The following is a 19,593-nucleotide window of genomic DNA, read 5'->3' on the forward strand; positions in this document are numbered from 1 at the left end:
AATAATCATCATAAAATAACAATGTAACTTTACTTTAAGTATTATTGATTCCTAGAAATTACTTTATCCTTTTATGAATAGTTTATAATATGGATCACAAATAAAAAAAGTCATTAAGATACGTGTTTAATGTGTATTAATCTATTCTTTGTCCTTGACTTTCCTGTTTGAGCAGCAATGCTGCTGGTTTGGGGTTATGACTCCTTCTTCCTTCACTTTTTGTCATGTACAAATAAAACTTTCCTTTAGTCTTTGTAAGCAAATGTACATGGTTATATTTGCATCATTCGGTTTTCTTTTAGTGTCATCAGCAGCCTCTAGTATTTCAGTCTTAATGTCACTTTGATTTCTGACTGTATTTCACATATCTACAGTTTATAATGCAGAATATTTTCTTTTCATGCTGTTGAGGCTCTGACTTAGTGGAAGTCCAGTTAATTTGCAGAAAATAAAAGTAAGTATCTTCTTAGCTCATAGATTTATGTGTTGTTCAAATAATGTAAGTGTAAACTAATGCAAAGCTAAACATTTCTACATCTGATCACTCACAATTATCATAGCACATATTGGTTTCATGTGAAGTGAGGCTGTTGAGTTAAATGTTGAAAAGAGGAGCATTTGAAATAAAAAGAGGAATTTGGCTTATTTGGTTCGGTCGGAAAGATCCTCTTTGCATCGAGAATGGAGCCACATGTGAAAAGTTAAATAGTGTAGTCAGATTTCCTGCATCTGACCAACTTGCAGTCTTTGTTAGCATTCCTGAAATGTGCATTGTGTACTGATCCAACCCGAACAAAAGGAAATTATTTCCAGCTCAAATTCGGAGTCAATGGATCTTTTTTGGCAATGTTTCTCCAGTGATGAAAAAACTAAATAAAGCAGAAACATCTCCATGTAAAATAAGACAAGGTGCAAGTTATTGTCAGGTTCCCATGAGATGATTTTCCATAAATACCAATACGTCTGACTGTCAGCTTTATTTTCGAACAAATGTTTTTGTGGTGCAAAGAAAAGCTCAGCTAAATATAATTATTTCATCTCAGAAACTAGCTCTGCAAGTTGCATCAAAACTCCAGCTACCTTTGAGCAGACAGTGTAAGGAAGAACTGTAAATGTCTTGACACTTGATGAGCAGAAGTTCTGACATCCTCTTTCAAAAAGAAGGAAGGTCAAATGCAGCTGGTTTTGCACAACTGGGCAGCTTTTTGACAGAGAGGACGGCTTTATGATCTGCTGCTGATGGAGTGAAATTCAAGATTTACCAGATTTAAATAAAGACTTTCAAATATAAAAAAAATACTGAAATTATTTTTTTTATTTTACTGCTTTAAAAATATCTTAGTACTTTTTGCTTAAATATTTTGGCATTTGAAAAGGTTTTGATTTAATGATTTAAATCATTTTCATAGTTTTAATTCTTTATTTAAAATTACATTTGAACTTTTCCTCACAAGAATGTAACCTAAACAACATAATTTTGTTTAACTGAATTGTTTCCATCTAGTTTCAGGTCTGAGAGAAGATGAAGGACCATCACAGTCTGTCTGAGAACATGTTGACAGTCATCATGTTACTGAGTGTCTTCTTTCTACCAGGTGAGATGGCTGTTCACTGCCTTTCGTTTGGAGACATCATATAAATTATTTTAGTGTAAAAATTTTGATGGGAATATTGCTTAAATGCTCATTGTGTAACTTGGTGAAACTGAACTGCAGTTTGTTGATCATGAAGTTTCTCTGCTGACAGATTTTGCTCCACTTTATGTTGATCTATGGTCTGTTTTTACAGGTGTCTTTGCTGATCCCTGTAATGGTAATCAACCTGCCTTTCTCATTAAAACACCAAAGCTCATTGAAGGGCTGAGTGGATCGTGTTTGCAAGTCCCATGTAGCTTCACAATTAAAGGTGAAGAAGACAAGTTTAACAGAGGAGAACAAACGTCTGCAGCTTGGATTCCAAGTAATAAGGATATTTTTGACATCAGGCAGGGAGTTAATAACCACCAAATAAATATCACTGGAAACATAAAAGAGAAAAACTGCACCACTGTGTTTTCTGATGTAAACACAACACAAGAAACTGAATACTTCCTCAGAGTAGAGAGTAGTGAATACAAGGGAACAGCTTGTTCTACTCCTCTTCAGATAACAGTTAAAGGTAAAACTTTTACTCTGAACATCTTACAAAGTTATAAATTGGTTCCAACTTTGATTTAATCAACTTTCACTTTACTTGTTTATGTTTATATGTTATGTTAATTTTATGTTCTGTTACTCAGTATGGTTTATGGTACAATATCTAATTATGTTTAGCTTCTGTTCATAAAGACAACATTTTCTTGAAGCATTTTGTTTTTTATATAATTTATATAAAACCCAATAGTTATTTTTGGTGCTTCTGATCATTTCAGAGCAAATTTTTAGTCGTGTTTCACAGATCCATTTTTCATCTATAGTAAATATTAATGCATGAGTAAATGCATAACCACATTATAAAAGATGCCTTAAATAAAGGCAGAATCCAGACTTTCTAGCTTTTTTTCCCTCATGACTTCAACTTGTTTTTACTAAAACAAAAACAAATCAAATTTTGGTCTCAAGTCGACTTTTTCCATTCAATAGTTTTGTGCCATATTTTGCAGTGTATTTTAAGATTGTTAAAGTTCCTTAAACTTAAAAAAAAATACTTCAAAAACAGTGAGTGAGCTGATTTCTCTCATGAACATTTGGGCAGGGGGTCACAGGTCAAGCAAGGGTCACTGTAGGCTGTCAAAGAACAATTATCTAATATTCAGATCTAAGATAAACATAGTGAGTTAGTCTGTTGTTATTTCCATGACCTAAATAATTTTCTGTCACATATCATGTTATGATAAATGTTTGGACTCCTATATAGATACTCAATTGATTATCTTTATTATCAGTACATTCTCTTTAAAGACTGTTCAGAACAATATAGAGGATTTATGGTCTTTGTGATTTTTGTTGCACAGAAAGAGAAGCAGATTAGTTGATCAGTTTTCTGCTTTAGTCGTGTCTCGTCTGTCCCAACTGGTTGAATTTATCTAAACCACTGAGTCACAGCTTCTTCCATCAATTCTGGTCTCTTAAACTGAAGCTTAGAAATGTATTCATACCTCTCTACAGATAACTACTGATACTCTGTCAAATTATAATTTCTAAAACACTAATCATTGATCTATTAAAGACTTTTCAAAATAGGTTACCAGATATAATTTAGGAGACATGTCTAGAAAATGATTACCAGACTGTTGTTTAGTTACTTCTGAACCTCAAGAAAAATTACATGAAGGCTCTAAATAGTTAGAAGAATTGAGAAATCATTTGAGACTATTTACAATTTTTTTACTCTTTATATGAAATTCCAGATTCTCCCTGGAGTCCCAGCATTAAGTTTCCCTCTGACCTGAAGGAGCATCAGTCTGTCATTGTAACCTGCTCAGCTTTCACTCCCTGTCCAAACTCACCTCCTGAACTCACCTGGAATCTCCAACAAGACTCTCTCAGACACACAGAGAAAAACAGAGATGGAACCTTTACAACTAAAATCCAGGAGAACATCACTCTGTTAGACACACATGATGGATACAACATCAGATGTTCTGCCAGATATCCTGTGATTGGAGGAAACAAGGCAGCAGAGACAGAAGTGACTCTCAGTGTTTCATGTAAGTGATCCTGTCAGCAGGTCATGGTTCAGCTGGTTCTGATCAATAAAGTTCATGTGTCTCATTTTCCTCAGATGCTCCTAAAGACACCTCAGCATCCATCAGTCCATCAGGTTTGGTGTCAGCAGGTAGCTGGGTGGAGCTGAGCTGCTCCAGCAGAGCCAAACCTCCACCCACATTCACCTGGTTCAGGATCAGTGAACATGGAGACATTAATGTGTTTGTGGGGCAGATTTATGGCTTCAATGTTACTGAGGGAGAAGAGTATTACTGTGTTGCTAAAAATAATCTGGGTCATCAGAACTCATCTGTGATTCGAGCTACCAGTAAAGGTAATTCATAAAAGATATTCAATAGAAACCATTTATTACATTTCTCCAAAATTCTCTGCAACAAATCTCCATATAACTTGTTTCCTCTTTTATAATCCAATTTTCTTTCCTTGGACTCATCTTGTTTTTCCTTTATTGCAACAGGGAACTTTTCATTTTGGACTCCACTTTTTCTATCAATCAGTGTCATTTTGCTCATCTGTCTGGTGTTTTGTGTTTGGTGAGTCTCATCAATTGATGTGATTTAGAGGAATGCATGATGTCATTGTTCATTTTTAGTCATTCCCTTTTTAATGCACAATATACAGTATCTTGGATCAAACTTGAGGATTTTGTCATTGTGTATTATCACTGAACATAGAACTTGAGTTGGACAGCAGGGACATGCATTAAATGCTAATCAGAACTGATCATATTTAGTTATGTAAAAGCCCCACATTTTTGAGACAATAATTGAAATAATGCAATCAGTCCTAAAGTCTTGGCAAAATTCAATTTTTTTTCTGCATCAGGTGACTCTTCCTTTATAGTAAATAAATGAATGTGAGCAAGGTGAATGGAACAAAGAAAAATGTTTATTGTTTTCTGTACATTGAAGTGTAGACAGGTGCAAATTTTTGTTATTTTTACCCCCTTTTTGTGTACAAATGAAACTTATCCTCTGTAAGAGAAACAAAAGTTTTTTTCTTTTGGTGATTTTATATATCTATTAATCCTCTGACATTTGCCTGAAATCAGTTTGTGTCTTTTCATTGTCTCCTGAAATATATCATAATCATGCTCACAGATCTCTGATGTCTTGTAGGAGGTTCAAGTCCAAACATCCAACTCCACGACAGACTCAGGTGAGTCAAAGTTCACCTTTTATGTCGTGAGTTGCATTTGTGGATGCATCTGTGTGAAACATGCATGTCGTTTTTCCTCAGCCTCAAACAGAGACAGAGGTTCAAATGCCAGATGAAAAGCCAGATGAAGAAATCCACTACGGTGAAGTGAACTTCCTCCCCGGGAGAGCTGAAGCCTCTGCCGTCTCAGTGCAGGACAGCGGACAGCAGGAGACGGTGTACGCTCCGGTCAAAGTGTCTGCTGATCGTTCAGAGGATATCTACGCTCATGTCAAGAAAAACTAACTGATGTTGTTGGATAAAAAAAATACATACTTTTTTTTAAATGTCGCAATTTAAAAGACAAATATCTTCATGTTCCATTTCACTTTTTTTTTCCCTCGTAAAATGATTATGATTCAATTTTAGGCCTCTTGTCGTTACATGACCTGCTAAGTTCTTTGCATTTCACACCATGTCAGATAATAGTGGAAGGTTTTTATGTTCCACTATTTAACACACAAACAAGACGAAAAAAACTTTTTATCAAAGTAGCATTTTAAAAAAGGGATAACTTTTGTTTCACCACAGAATCCACCGAGAGCTCTTTCTAGCAGTGGATTTTCAAATATTCAGTTTTTCAGAAATCCACAAAAATGCTTATGTGCTGTATTATAATTTTTTTAAAAGTCTGTAATGATTTTTTTCAATCTGCTTCAGCTGCTGTTTCTCTTTAATCCTCATCACAGAAATTTAATGTGTGAGCAGGTTTTGTTTTCAAGGATGACTGCATACATTTTATTGATATTTTGATTTTGTTCACATTTTATTTTGTTTTAGCTTTTGAATATATCTGATTTTAATCAACAATTTCGAATTCTATGTATTATGTTTATTAATGTTATATTGAAACAGTATCATATCAAGTCAAATGGATTATGCTGCAAATGGTGACATTAAATACTAAACACAGCAACACAAAATAATTTTTTTGTCATAGAGAATACAACACATTTTACAATTAAATAAGAAAAGCATTTTATTGTGGACTGTTCTCTCACACAGCAGGTCCAACTAAATTCAGCATCTGGAGGAACATATTTACAAATAGTTTAGCTCTATCAATCAATCTACATAGACTTTTAACCGTAATCATGTAACATTATTTAGAATGTGCTCAGAAGGATCTAAATTTAGGCTTCCTGTTAACCTGAGCTCAACCCATCGTCAGAAGTCTTACAGAGTGATGCATTTCACATATTGCTGAAATGTAATCGGTAGATATACATCCCAGGTCAAATATGATCATCTGCTCACCAACACCAGCTCTTGTTTTTCTGTCAGTGTTAGATACAACAGCACTTTGTTTAACAAAGTGTTGGTACAATATAAAAGCGATCAGAGAGAAAATTGTGCCAAGTCCTTCTTCTTTTCACTAAAGCGAGTGCTGATTTCTCCAACAGCCTTCGCATGCTCCTCATCCACCTCCTCCTTTAGTCTCTGCTGCTCCTTCAGAAACTCCGCCCAGTCCTCTTTCAGTTTTTCCATGTTCGCCTGCAGCTGGTTGCTCTGCAAGATTATGATGATAAAACATTGGTTAATACTTCAAGAAAATTGTGTCTTGATTTTAAAACAGAACTGTCCAGTAAGGTCAGATCGTCTCAATCCAATGCCAAGTTGTGGTTACTCGTTGTCTTTACCTGTTGGGTCTCCAGCTCCCTCTGCTGGACTCTCTCTGCCATGTGATTAGCAGCCTCCACTGGGGGAGGAGATGAGATCAGCTCGCAATCATTTAATTGCACAAGATTCACTGTGATTAGAAGAAGTCATAAATGATAATGTGGAAGTTACTTACAGCGCTTACTGATGTCAGATAGTCTCTGGCTAATTTCCTGTAAATTAGCGGGCACCATTTGCTCGTTTGTCTCCTGTATCGTTTTATTCAGGTTCTCCAAAAGCCGAATCTCCCTTAGGCCTCGCTTCTCCTAAAGAAAAACGCAAACCAATACGCATTTGTTCAACGTAATGTATCAATGTATGAGCCAATTGATTTGTGTGAAAACCACGGCGGGGTTAACATGTGTGACCACTAATAATAAGCATTTGAAAGGCTGCATCAATGTTATGGTTAAACTACCTCAAACTCTCTGACAAAGTAGCGAACTTCTGCACTGATAACAGGCCTGTGGTCCAACAGTCTGGACTGGATGTCACCAACATCTGCAGAATCAACAGGTAAATACACTTTACGCAAAAAAAGAAAACAGAAAAATTACACGTAATTCAATATGTGGGATCCTGAAAACACATCACAAAAAGGGGTTAGGCGCCAGCAAATCTATCTACTTTATTAGCCCAACTGATAAAGTACGGCGTGGTCTTGAAGAGGAAATGGCATAAACATAAATTGTAGACAATAACTCACCTTTAGCAATCTTCTCCATCATTAGAAGGTCTCCCGAATGTTGCTTTTGAAATTAAACCCTGATGTTTGTCTCTGGAGAGCAGCTGCTAGCTAAACAAACTGCTAATGTAGCAGCTTCTAAATTGGATATTGTGCTAATTTAAGGATTTCAGTCAGAGTGAAGAAGACAGCAACTCAGTACAGACTACAAGTAACTAACGGAACCCCTTTGTGTATCATAAATAGCTGCAGGAACATTTTACAAGCTAGTAGGTTCTGTCAGTCAGGTGAGAGGAAGTCAGCTGACTCCAATTGTAAATAAATGTACTACTTCCGGGTGACGGACAGAACCAAGTTTTTTTTGTCTAACTTTATTTAAACAAAGTAAGCACAAAGAACAGTGCAACTCTAAAGAGGGCATAACAGAGGTAAATTTCAAAATGGAAATACAAAGTAATATTTTAAAAAAAGCATATAATAATAATAATAATAATAATAATAATAATAATAATAATAATAATAATAATAATGAGACATTAACGAAATTAGCAACAAGGGGATTCATATGCTAGGGTTAATATACATTTCAGAGACTTCAAATATAACTGGAAATCATATTAAAAAAATAAAAATAAACTGGGGATGATCTTAACACTCTTTGTTTATAAATAAATAATTTTGCCAAACAAAATATGGGGTTACTACATGATTTTATTGTTTTGTATTTCAGTAACACTCCAAAAGAAATAGATTCAGCAAGTGCGATTTTCGATTTGATCCCGCTTTCTAAGCAATTCCAAAACGTTTTGGTTTGATTGCATTCATAGAAGACCTGGTCTATCGTTTCTGCATCACTTTCATAGAATCCACATTTATCATCATTGATATTGAAGCAATTTATCAGTAGTTCATTAAGGGGTAAATTACATTTAAAAATTTAAAGCGTGTTTCTTTAACTTTTAGTTGTATGGGAAGTTTTAAATAAAGAGTTCTTAACCTTTCAACATATATATTTTTTTCAAACTTGCAAATAATGTAATTTTAATGTATTTTCCAGGGAATAAAGTCTCATTTAGACAGTTTCTAATTGTTTGGTTATTAAATTTTTGGTCAGTGAATGATATTACATTAATAGAAAAAAAATGGGGTAACTGTGGGATCATCCGATGATATGTCATTATATTTTTAATCTGATTAATAAATGGCTTTGGTAAGGGATTATTCAAATTCAGCTTTTGGGGGAAAGAATTGATATTTTGCACAGAATAGTTTGCATAGTTTAACATGTAACCATTAGCATCCAGTATGTGTATTATAGGCCAAATATTCTTCTCCATCCAATCTTTGTAAAATCAGGATTTATTGCGTTGAAATATGAAACTGTTATTCCATATGTTAGAGGAGTGAGGCGAGTAGTTATGTACATAGAGCATCTGCATGTCTGACACTAGATGTCAGTGTTGCTCCGAAGTTGAAAGCAACAATCAGACTAAATGAACTTCACTTCTGACCAATAGAGCTTTATCTTTACCTTTATATGTTTGAGTCCAGTCTTGTATTTAAGGAAATTTATTGAACTATAAACTGTGTGTTGATTTCTTCAATGGTTATGCAAGTCTGGGAATGCATAAGCAAACTAAAACAAAAAAAAGGTGGATTTTTACACCTTTGCATTGAGCTCCTGTCCACATTTGGTCCTTTTTCAGCTAGGCTTATAATAATCCCCCAATATGTTGGGTCAAAAATGGCACTATCCAATTGAATAAATTGAGTATTAATATTTCAATATAAGTGATAAATCTGACAAAAATAAAAATAACTATACATAGCAACATTAATGAATAATAATATTAAAATCAACCAAATTCTTTGTGAATTTTACTAGAATTATTATTGATTTTAACATCTTCTAACTTTATTTATTTTTCTACAAACCCCCCTTTCCTCCCCACCCAATACAAAATGCAGTATTGTAAAAGGTACATCCTGGAACGTTTCTTCTACTTTTGGTTTATGACACCCATTTTTAAATCAACAAATGTAATCGTCAACAATGACAACTCAACTAAAACAAAAACACAGTATTGAAATTCTAGTTTTTCTCAGTTGAGAAAGCTTTCCAAATCAGCCAGTACTAAAATATAACTTTATGTGTCTTAAATACAGTGTAATTGTCTATTAAGACCTTAAGAATCAGTGCTGTCAAGTGATTTTAATGTATGTGTGCTTTCTTCATGACAGTAGATGTCAGTGTTGCTCTTTAGTTGAGCACAGTGTTGCTTTTAAAAACTCACACTGTCACATTACTTCCCTGCTGAGATGCAGTATGATAACAGTGTATGTTAAATGTTTTAGTGTTTATGTTTTATGACTTTTACATTTCTGTCATACTGTTTATAAACTTTAAAGTCCATTTTATGAGAACAGCTAATCGAGTGACACAGCGCTGACACTCCATCTCTCTTGTTGCTGCTCCCTGCAGGTCCGCTGGCTGAAAGAAAAACAATTTTACCTCACTTACAAGACAAATTTAGCTGTTAAAAATACTTCTGGCTGATAATCACAGACAGTCATGGTAATTTACAGGAGAGCCATATGTCATTCTTGTTAAGGTAGTGCTGTTTTAATACATTTACATAAAATATTGTTACTTCAAACAGCTTCATCATCAGCTACAGCTATATTTTTGTTTTTCAGTTTTCTGTATCTTTACATGATGCAATAATATTTTTAATCTTATTGTACTCAATGTTTTGTGGCAGTCAATAACCTCTCAAATATGAAATTTGCGCAAGTTGTCAGATCTGTTTGCGCATTTCTGCTTTGCTATTATTTGTGGTGGGACTGTCCCATAGATAAGTGATATGTCACTTATCTATGGGATAGAGCAAAAACACATACATGATAATTCATTGTTCATTGCTAAAAGACTGTCATAAGTCAGCTTGTGTAGTCCAGGAACATTTATGACTATAAAACAGCTCAGTTTGCACAATTGTCTTCATCTTCCCCTGCCCCACAAGATGGCACTAAACCCATCAGTCACTCTGAATCCGTTGGTATCCAAAAAAGTCTGTGCGGTTAATCTTGGTTTAGCAAACACTTGCTGCACACCGTGACATGCAAATATTTTGGAATAAATGTATTTATAAGCAGATCATTCTTGGCGAGAACAAACTCACTCAGTCAGAGTGAGAAGAGGCATAGTTGGGGGCAAACGTTACATATTAGTTGTCAAAAGTTTGCTTGGAAGCCCCATATTCATTTGAACTGTCATGCTCAGTTAGGAGAAAATCATTAAGATTCCACTTAAGTCCCCCCTCTTTACTGTCCACATTTGTTTAGTTAAACACTTATTACATGCACCATTAGTTTTGATTGGAGCCTATTAAAGAGATTAAGTGATTGATCAGTAGCCGAGGGATAAAAGCGAGTGGTGCGCTGCAGCCTGGGGTCTGCGTGAAAAGCACGAGAGGATCTCTGACAAGAAAACATGTCAGAACCAGCAAAGGCCTCCCTGACAGGAATGTGCATCATTCTCTTGTTTTGTTTATTTATGACCCCGGAGGGCAAAATTAAAAACATTCAGATAAAATGTGAAACTGTTAGCGGGGCTTGTTGAACACACCATTGATTATCATATTCATACCGAGGTCCGACATGCAGACTGCAACTCAACAAATTGGAAAACTCTGAAACTGTAAATCACTCCCATATATTACATCATATCTATATGATGGTAGTAGCACAAAATACGTATATCCTTTGCAAATTTAGATGTATAAATGGTATCCAGCCTGGAAGTTCTGTTTTTGACTGGAAATGAGATGTGACATTGCAAAAAAAAAAAAGAAATAAAAACATTAACTCTGAGAAACTTCAAATTATTTAGCATCTTTTTAAAATCACATGTTGGAAATCACTTCTCAATATTCAATAAAGCAATTGGTTACAATCTTACATATTTCTTTTCTCAGAATATATATTTTTTTACTCTTAACTTGAATAGTTTCTTGGACGAGTACTTTTTTTTTACTTCTGCATGCATGAAAACACGTTGTTGTGGTTCTACTTTCATTTGAATCCAGTTTCTGCTTCCTCTCTTTGCCTCTGTTTACCTTTGCAGATGAGCTGCACGTCTTCACACCGGGGAAGTCTTTTTTCTTCCCAAAACCTTAATCTTTTGCTTCCTCCAGAGTCACAGCCTGTCCTCTTGAAATGCTGCAGGGCAACTTTAAATGTATAAGTGTATGACTATTTTTCAATGCTTATCCAGGCCTGCACCTCACTTTATATACAATTTATTAATCAAAATGGTAATTCAATACTTATACGGATGCAAATTTGCTCTCAAGTCACCTACATATCAGAGCCCTATTTATATCCACACATTTTAATACAAATTAAAAGATAAAATAATTTATTTTAACAAATCTCATTCATATATGTATATATTAATTATACACTTATGTTTTTTATTCTTGAAAAAATTTTTTTTTTTGTGCTTACTTTCTTTGTCTGGACTATTCTGATATGCACATGATTTTAGAAATGGCTGCTTTAAATTACATTTCCCTGTCAGGTTACACCTCTGTATGCTTGAATAAATTTAGAAGATTACTTATAAGTCTTTTTGCTTTGAATATCACACGAGCACTTTTCAGTAGGGCCACCAAATTCAGACATTTCATAAGTTGAAATGGGACACCCATCAGGTGAAATAAAGCTTTCCAACAGCATGATGCTGCCAACACCATGTTTCATGAGGGGCATATTGTCCTCAGTTTGACATGAAATATGAGTTTTAATCCCCACTGCTCTTTTCTTGCGGGCCAAAATGTACATTGGTGCTTCATCTTTTACATTCACATCCATTTTAGCATCCATTAAACTTTCTGTTGATGCTGGATGTCGTACAGTTAAAATGTTTGAAAAAAAAAAACATGCAGGGTTGAGATTATTGCAGCTTTTCAGACATGGGAACGCCTCGCCATCATCATCATAATACACATATTTGTTCCTCTCCATAATTATGTGCGAGCACTCTGATGTTGTGACTGTAATTTTGCATGCAGAAGCTCGCTGCGTGGCAGCGGATCTTGTTTCGCCGAGCTTGGGTCTCACAAGTCTATTAAGTGAATTGTGTTTTCTAATTTGACACCACTGCACACTCTGCTGAGGCATTCTGGGACACTCTCCCAGAAATCAGTGTTCTCAAAGTTATAGCCTTGTAAAGGCCTGAAATAAATGCCAGCCTTTATGTTAGTAATGCAGGTTTTTTTTTTTTTTTTTCCAGTTTAGTTCAGGCTTTTCATAACAAAAGAAATCCCTCTGCTCTGCTGAAGTAGATGTTCTTTAGGAGTGGAGATCAGATTAGACTTAAGTTAAGATTTCTAATGAAACAAGCAATAATCCAATACAAATATTAAGACTTCATAATTTACTCTTGTAATGTGTTTTTTCCCCCTCAAGTCTCCATGCACTTCAAAAACAAGTGAATTGATGAAGCAGACTCCGTTTTGCGTAGACTTTAATAAACATTTAAGCCTTTTATATGGGAACAGGAAACTTTGGGAATTATTTTGAATTGCTCTTCCCAAATTTCAATTGTTCAACACAGAAATGCGTGGTCATTTTTCTGCTCTTTTCTCTGCACACGCTCTCTCTCTCTCTGTGAGTTCACATTCACGTATCCGTACGGCGCATGTAGGACCAGAACGAGCCGCGTTTTGGCCCCTCGTGGGTGCACACTCGGCGGCGGCGTCCGCGTGATCTCCTGCAGCACTCCCACCAACGGCGCTCGAGCGGTGCAGCGGGACATCTCTGAGTGTGGTTTACCAACATGCCCACTGGCCCCGCGAGCTCGGCCCGGTGACGCTGCTGCCTCTTCGGCCCCCGACCACACCGACCCTCCCCCCCCTCACCCTGAACGGTGCTCGTATTACCCACCGGGTATAATTATTCTGCATTTAGCTCCTCTCCGTCCTCTTTTCCTCTCATGTTTGCTCTCTTTGTCTCCCTCGCGCTCTCTTTCTCAGCTTGGCTCTTGACACCGAGGTCCAGAAAGTGGGCCGTAGGGCCCTCTGCTCAGTGTTCACAACACGCTGAGCGACACTGACTGTACAGCGGCTCTGAACAGGTGGGGGAGGCAGTGATGAGGGGAGGAAACTCAGCCGGCAGGCTGGAGGGGAGATGGGGCAGGAGGAGATGACCTGCTGCCCAGCAGCCCACCTACCTGCATTTGCCCTTCTCTCTCTTTCTCTCTCTCCGCCTCTCTTTCCCTGCCTGGTTTCTCATCTCATTCAGTATTTCAGCCTGGATGTGAAGCTGGTCACTCTTCTGGGTGCTACCCCTCTCATGTAACCCTGCCTGAAGGATGACGGGTGCTGAGGACCCTAGTAAGAAAGAGGATGAGAAAAAAAAAAATATATATATATATAAAGAAAAGACTGATGGGCATTAAGACTATTCTTCTTTGGAGTAGTGTTACTGAGTCCTTTCCAACACTGGAGAAACACTAAATCCTACCTGCTATATTTGGTCTAGTTTCACATGCAAGCTTGAAATAATTAAAAAATAAATACATATATCTTACCTTTATTTTTTTAGCACTCTATTTTTTTTAGCACTGTTTTAAGTAAATAATTTGTTAAAAGTGTTTAAAAAGTTCTAGTTCCACTGGCAGATTATATTATATCAAGGCATGTTTTTCCTATTGTAAGTGAAAATATCTGTCAGTAGAACAATATTAAGGAGTTGTTGATTTAAAACATGCTCCTATGTCTTGCTGAAAAGTTACCAGTAAGTTACTTAAGTCTTCTTTCAAGAGTACTAAAATATTTTATCATGAAAAAAAAAGTATTTGGTAAAATTTTGTGTTTTTTGCAGTGAAGTCTTGCAATTTTGGATCTTTATGGAAGACAAATGACCTACGATCCTGAAAATGGATGTAACTGCAATTCTGCACTTTTCAGTGAATATATAATGTCCACTTTGCTGAAAAACTGAATGAACCTCGTGGTATCTCACAGCTACTGTCCTTTCTCTGTCCGTCTGGAGACGAGTTGTCAGGGGGTGAGGCCAGCGTGTCGCCTGCGATTAGTATTCGCAGTGGGCTCTTGCTGCCATTTTTAGTTTCGCTCTAGAGCTTAATGGCAATAAGATCGTCCTGTGTCCGATGACGGACCGTCTCTTCATTCTGCTCTGTCCCGGGAGAACAACCGCCTTGTTTTCAGGTGGCGGTCGTGTCGTTGTGTGAGGCAACAGGCTGCAGGACGTCGTTTGACCTGTTGAAGCTGAACTCCACGCAAAACGGCCACAATCAAAGCGGCAGATGTGGTACGACAGCAGCACCGGACGTGGACGTCTCGATTTTTTGTATTGCAGTTGGAAAAAAAAGACAAAAAAAAAACACACATCTCCGAGCGGGGACATTTCTAATACACACACACCCATGGGCTAGAATGACACACAAACATGCGCGCTGATGCACAGCAACCTGTCTAGAAGTGAAGCTCGAGAGTGAGAGGTTAAGGAGAATCGACCGAGTGCCACATGACGGTTGTTGAAGTTTTACTCCACTTTGAGCGTGCATGTGTGTGTGGGACCGAGCAGAGGAGAAAGGCAAGGAGTGTAGGAAAAAAAAAAGGGGCTCTGCCCCGGGGGGTCAAACTCGCATGCACACACACGCAAACACACATGCTTCCCGAGCTGCTGTGGCATGTTTGGAGCAGTGCCTCGTCAGATTAGGGCCATGCTGGCTGTGTTTGATGGCCAACCTGGACAGACAAGGCCTGCCAGGCACAAACTGCTCAGGCACATGATGTCAGGGCGGACATGCATACACACACACACACACGCATGCACGCACGCACGCAAAAATTATCCCGCGCCAGACCAAAGAGACAGATGACACCCAGCATGAAGCTAAAGCCAAATCTGTAAGCATCCGCTGCGATCCAGCTGGCTAGCCCTAGGGTACCTGTCTCTGCGAAGTGGAATCAGCGTCACCCCCGTGAGCTGTCAAATTAGCTCACAGGGCTGGAAATGCTGAAGAGATTTGGCCCCTCGTCGTGGAAGAGCAAAAAAGAGGGGGTGGGGGGAAGGGTGCGTTTAAAACATGTTGTTAATTCCTCCTCATGTTCGGGAAAAATAGTTAAAAGTTCCCCCCAAAAAAAAAAAAAAAAAAAACCCAGAAAGAAAAGGTGAGGCTGACACCGAGACGCAGGGACACACCGTCACAGTAATGACCACACTCTCCCATGGTGTTCCAACAACAAACAAGCAAGCACAGACATGCGTGTAAATATATATATATATATATATATATATGTGGATGCATGTACACATGGTTTGAGACAAATTCACACACACACCCACATGCCCCGATCTTGAATTTACACACACTCGTGCAGCCTCATATACAAGGCGCCACGGGCGAGATTTCAATTACTGCCAGTGTTAAGCAGTCACCTGGGAGAGATATACCATGTTGGAGGGGAAAGGCATTTCCACCAAGACTTTTTACCCCCCCCCCCCACCTCCATCGCTTCTTGTCCCAGTTGCTGTGGACGTCAGCCACCCGATCAAAGGTGACGCCAAGAGAAAACTGTAACTGTTTCCTCGGTGAAAACTTAACGTCACGGTAATTGATTAAGATAAACTTGTTTGAGAAGTGAGACTTGAAACAACTGTTGAAGGTTTTAGGAAAATAAGGGCACCTGGTTGATAGGCAAGGAGGATCAGACTCCCAATTTTTAAAGGCAAAAGAGAGGTCTGACTCAGTTTGGTCTATTGGGTATAAATCAAACGACACATATATGACAAATAAGCAAACAACTTTAAGAAACTATTTTAAGAAAAGGAAAGGTTTTCACACATCTGAAGACTTTTCTTGTTTTGTTATGCTTCAACCACAAAATTTAGCTGAGGCAGCTCAATACAAAGCAACAAGTCATTATAGGACTGCTGTATCCTTGGTGAAGACCTCTGTGCTGTCCCACTTGATAATTAATCCAGTTTCCCCCTGAAATCTCCCTTAACTAACCTTAGGTATGAGTGAGTGCAAGGATGTTTGTTATGCTGGCATTGGATGAAGTGGAAATCTGTTCAGTGGTTAGCTTTTCACCCAGTAACCAATGAAAATAGTCACTGAACCCTCCTAATGAATAAACAGATATGAATGGATGGACAGACTGACGGATAGATGGATGCATGGATGGATGGATGGATGGATGGGTAATCCATCTTCCACACACTTCTTCTGCCCCTGACATAAAACTTTCTTTCGCAAAGTTTTTTTCTGCTGTTAGATTACAACTATTACAACTATCTACTAGAACGGCAACTGAAAGCCATCAATGGCTTTCAATCATAATGGAGTTTACTTAAGGGTATCAGATTAAAAGGGGTTTAAGTTATAAGTATGCCACAATTTTTAGGTTTAAATCTTTCTCTCTTTCTTTGTCCCTATTGGGGTCAAGATCAGATTTTCAAGAATTTTTAAAATGAAGCATATTCCATATCATTCTACTTCAAAAGCATCAGTTCATTTTATTCTTTTATGACAAACAAATAAATACTAATAAAATAAACAAAAGTTTCTTGCTCTAAAGTGACAGAACATGCACATTTTTAAGAGTCTCATCATTGCAGCAGCTTCATGGTTGGAATCTTTTTCTGCAAGGCTGACACGTTAACGGCCACAGCGGTTTATCTGTGCATGAGGTTACAAGGACAATAGCAGAGAGGTATAGAGAGCCACAAGCAGCAAAGTCTCCTGGTGAGACACGTTGGTGAGTCTGTTCTGCCTTAAGACAGCGCAGTGTGTGTTTTGGGGTGTTAGATGGAAGCTGACAGGAGTTTAGTGCTGATGACTACCAACAGTGAGAAATGGAAACCCCCCCCAACCTTCAGGGAGAAGTTGTCACTCTCCAGTGTCGGCGTGTGGCTGTGAGCGTGGTCTGGTCTGCTCTGGCAGAACTTCATCAAGCTTGTAAACTTTTTCAAAAGAAACAAGTTGTGGTTTCAAAGTTGGTTTGTGATCAATAAATACATTTTAAAAACATCAAATGTTTAGCAGATCCATCGAACACAAACTGTGTGATGATTGAAATCCTTTACAGACACAAAAGGTGTGCGTAAATTTTTATTTGCAGGCGAAAGGTAGAGTGAGTGTATGGTTCTCTGGTAAAAATGTTCAGAATGGGGATTTTTATTTACTTTTTTCGTCCACAAGCCTGATTTTCACATGCAAAAAGCCAAATAAACAACCCTAAGCAGAAAGTCATGAGCAAGATTCAAATCAAGAGAAAACATAAAAACAATGTAGGGGCAGCACAACGCTGTTTTCTCTTCAGAACAGAGAGGGAGGCTGGTGAGTGTTAGAGTTGAATACTGGGCAATCAAGGAGGAAAACTTCTCAGAAAGACTTTAAACTGATACAGACACTCAGTTTCCGGTATGGCAATAGCTGTAAACATAGAGCTACTTTACTATTGATTACTACATTACTATCAGGAGGGTCAAACTCTTTCTCATTTTGGGCCATGTCAAAAACCTGAATGTGCTTAAAAGGCCGGTTGTGCCAGAATACATTCATAAAATTGATTAAATTGTTAAAATATCAATAATTAGCTGTTCCTCCAGGATTTTGTCAGTCAAAATTGCTGAATTTATGGCACCAATTGAGAAATGTTTGTAAGAAATTTTCATATTTGCGCTGATGTATGATATTAAATTCGACTTTTTATTACTTTGCGTATCAATTATGAACTATAACTTGACATCAAGTAAGGTTGCAGTCACTTAAACTCAATGATTTTGACCAATTTTGAGAAAAAATGCAGAAAAAACAAAAAAAACCAAGTGGAGATTTGTCGATTTCGTGTGACTTTTGCAGATTTGTGGAAAACTGAAAGAACTTATTGATGTTATCTGGAGACTAAAGGACCACATAAAAAGCTACGACAGACCGGATTTGGGCCCCGGGCCTTGAGTTTGACACATGTGGTTTAGATCAAAGCATATCCACAAATTACGCCAGCAACCAAAATCCAATGAAAAACTTGTGGCAAGACCTGAAAACTGTCGTTCACATCCAATCCAATTGGACTAACTCTGAGGTATTTCGCAAAGAAAAACGTGCCAACATTTCCCTCTAAATGCGTAGAACTGGGACAGACATGCCTCAAGTCATCTGCTCCTGTAACAACAAGAATGGTAGCTATACCAAGCATGGATTCAGTGTTTCTCCGTCACATGGTACTTTGTGTATTTTTCCTGATAAAATTTTAAATAAGTCACTGGACCTGAAAAAAGGCCACAAAGGTTTAAGGCTTATAAATCCCTCTTACACAAAGTTTTACAGAAATCTTTTTATTGATGACAAACAATAACAGGTTGATAGGAGGGAGAGGAGCTGCTGCTCCGGTCATCTTTGAACAAGATAAAAGATATGGATTAAGAATCTAACACAGCTCTGAATCGCCTTCGTCCTCCCATGTCTTCTTCTCTCCTCTCTGTGCCGATGTTTGTCCCTGGAGGTGCTCTCTTAATGTCTTTGACTAAACTTCAGCCAGTCTTGACAGCGCCGTCGCCCACAGGAACCAAGTTGAGAGGGATACCAATATGATTGTAATGGAGGGTTTGCGGGCAGGGTCTATCACACTGTGTCACTTAAAAAAAGCACAAAAGCCAACGGGCGGGGGGAGCGTGGCACTTCTGGCTACAACGATGAAAAAAGAAAAGGAAAAAAAAAATTAAAAACTGACGCTCATCCGCTTTATAGAGACGCTGCAGATGGAGAGGACATTTTCATTTCTGTTTTGTGTGTGTTACACTTGCCAGCTGAAGCGCCGAAGACGGTGGTGTCAGTCTGGCAGGAAAGGGGAAGTTTTTTTTTCCAAAGAACAGCCTTGTGGAAAGGTGACATTATCATATTTTTGTGTCACACCAAATAAAGCGATGGCATAAAACATTTGAAGGGGCTTTTTCTTCTTTGACGTGCCTTTATTTACAAAAACAACATAAAAAAAAAACTAAAATACGTCAGACACACAAGGGTTTCGCTCAGACGAAGCTGATCCAATTTCCATTTCAGAGATCGTAGTGGGCAGAGAAAGTTTTGCACATTTTCTTGGTCCGTATCATTAGTGATGCAGTTCAGAGTGTGAAACATCATGAAGACAAAGAACGCTCAGTGTAACCAATACGCCGATGCTTGGACAAAATGAGCTTATTTTTTTGTTGATTGTGCGATTAACTGTAATTTTGTGGTTGCGTGCACATTGATGCGTGTCTTTGTGAGGATGCTGGTGTGTATATGCGTGTGTGTGTGTGTGTGTG

The 19,593-nt window shown here is 37.7% G+C and overlaps 2 protein-coding genes across 2 annotated transcripts; one reads left to right on the top strand and one right to left on the bottom strand.

Annotated features, from left to right (window-relative positions):
* The first annotated feature begins 1,522 nt into the window (after positions 1-1,522).
* On the top strand, positions 1,523-5,320 carry LOC129364641 (vascular cell adhesion protein 1-like). Its single transcript, XM_055037413.1, has 7 exons — positions 1,523-1,595; positions 1,789-2,157; positions 3,389-3,688; positions 3,763-4,020; positions 4,165-4,240; positions 4,829-4,865; positions 4,947-5,320. Exons 1-7 carry the CDS (start codon positions 1,523-1,525, stop codon positions 5,148-5,150), a joined length of 1,317 nt encoding a protein of 438 aa, XP_054893388.1. The 3' UTR covers positions 5,151-5,320.
* A 537-nt stretch (positions 5,321-5,857) lies between these two features.
* On the bottom strand, positions 5,858-7,547 carry bloc1s5 (biogenesis of lysosomal organelles complex-1, subunit 5, muted). The gene is made up of 5 exons (XM_055037443.1): positions 7,270-7,547; positions 6,982-7,064; positions 6,700-6,829; positions 6,545-6,603; positions 5,858-6,413 (listed from the first exon to the last, which is right to left on the bottom strand). Exons 1-5 carry the CDS (start codon positions 7,289-7,291, stop codon positions 6,243-6,245), a joined length of 465 nt encoding a protein of 154 aa, XP_054893418.1. The 5' UTR covers positions 7,292-7,547; the 3' UTR covers positions 5,858-6,242.
* Positions 7,548-19,593: the final 12,046 nt, after the last annotated feature.

The sequence above is a fragment of the Poeciliopsis prolifica genome, unplaced genomic scaffold, assembly GCF_027474105.1.
Source record: "Poeciliopsis prolifica strain line A6 unplaced genomic scaffold, Auburn_PproV2 SCAFFOLD012, whole genome shotgun sequence".
Classification (NCBI taxonomy): Eukaryota; Metazoa; Chordata; class Actinopteri; order Cyprinodontiformes; family Poeciliidae; genus Poeciliopsis; species Poeciliopsis prolifica.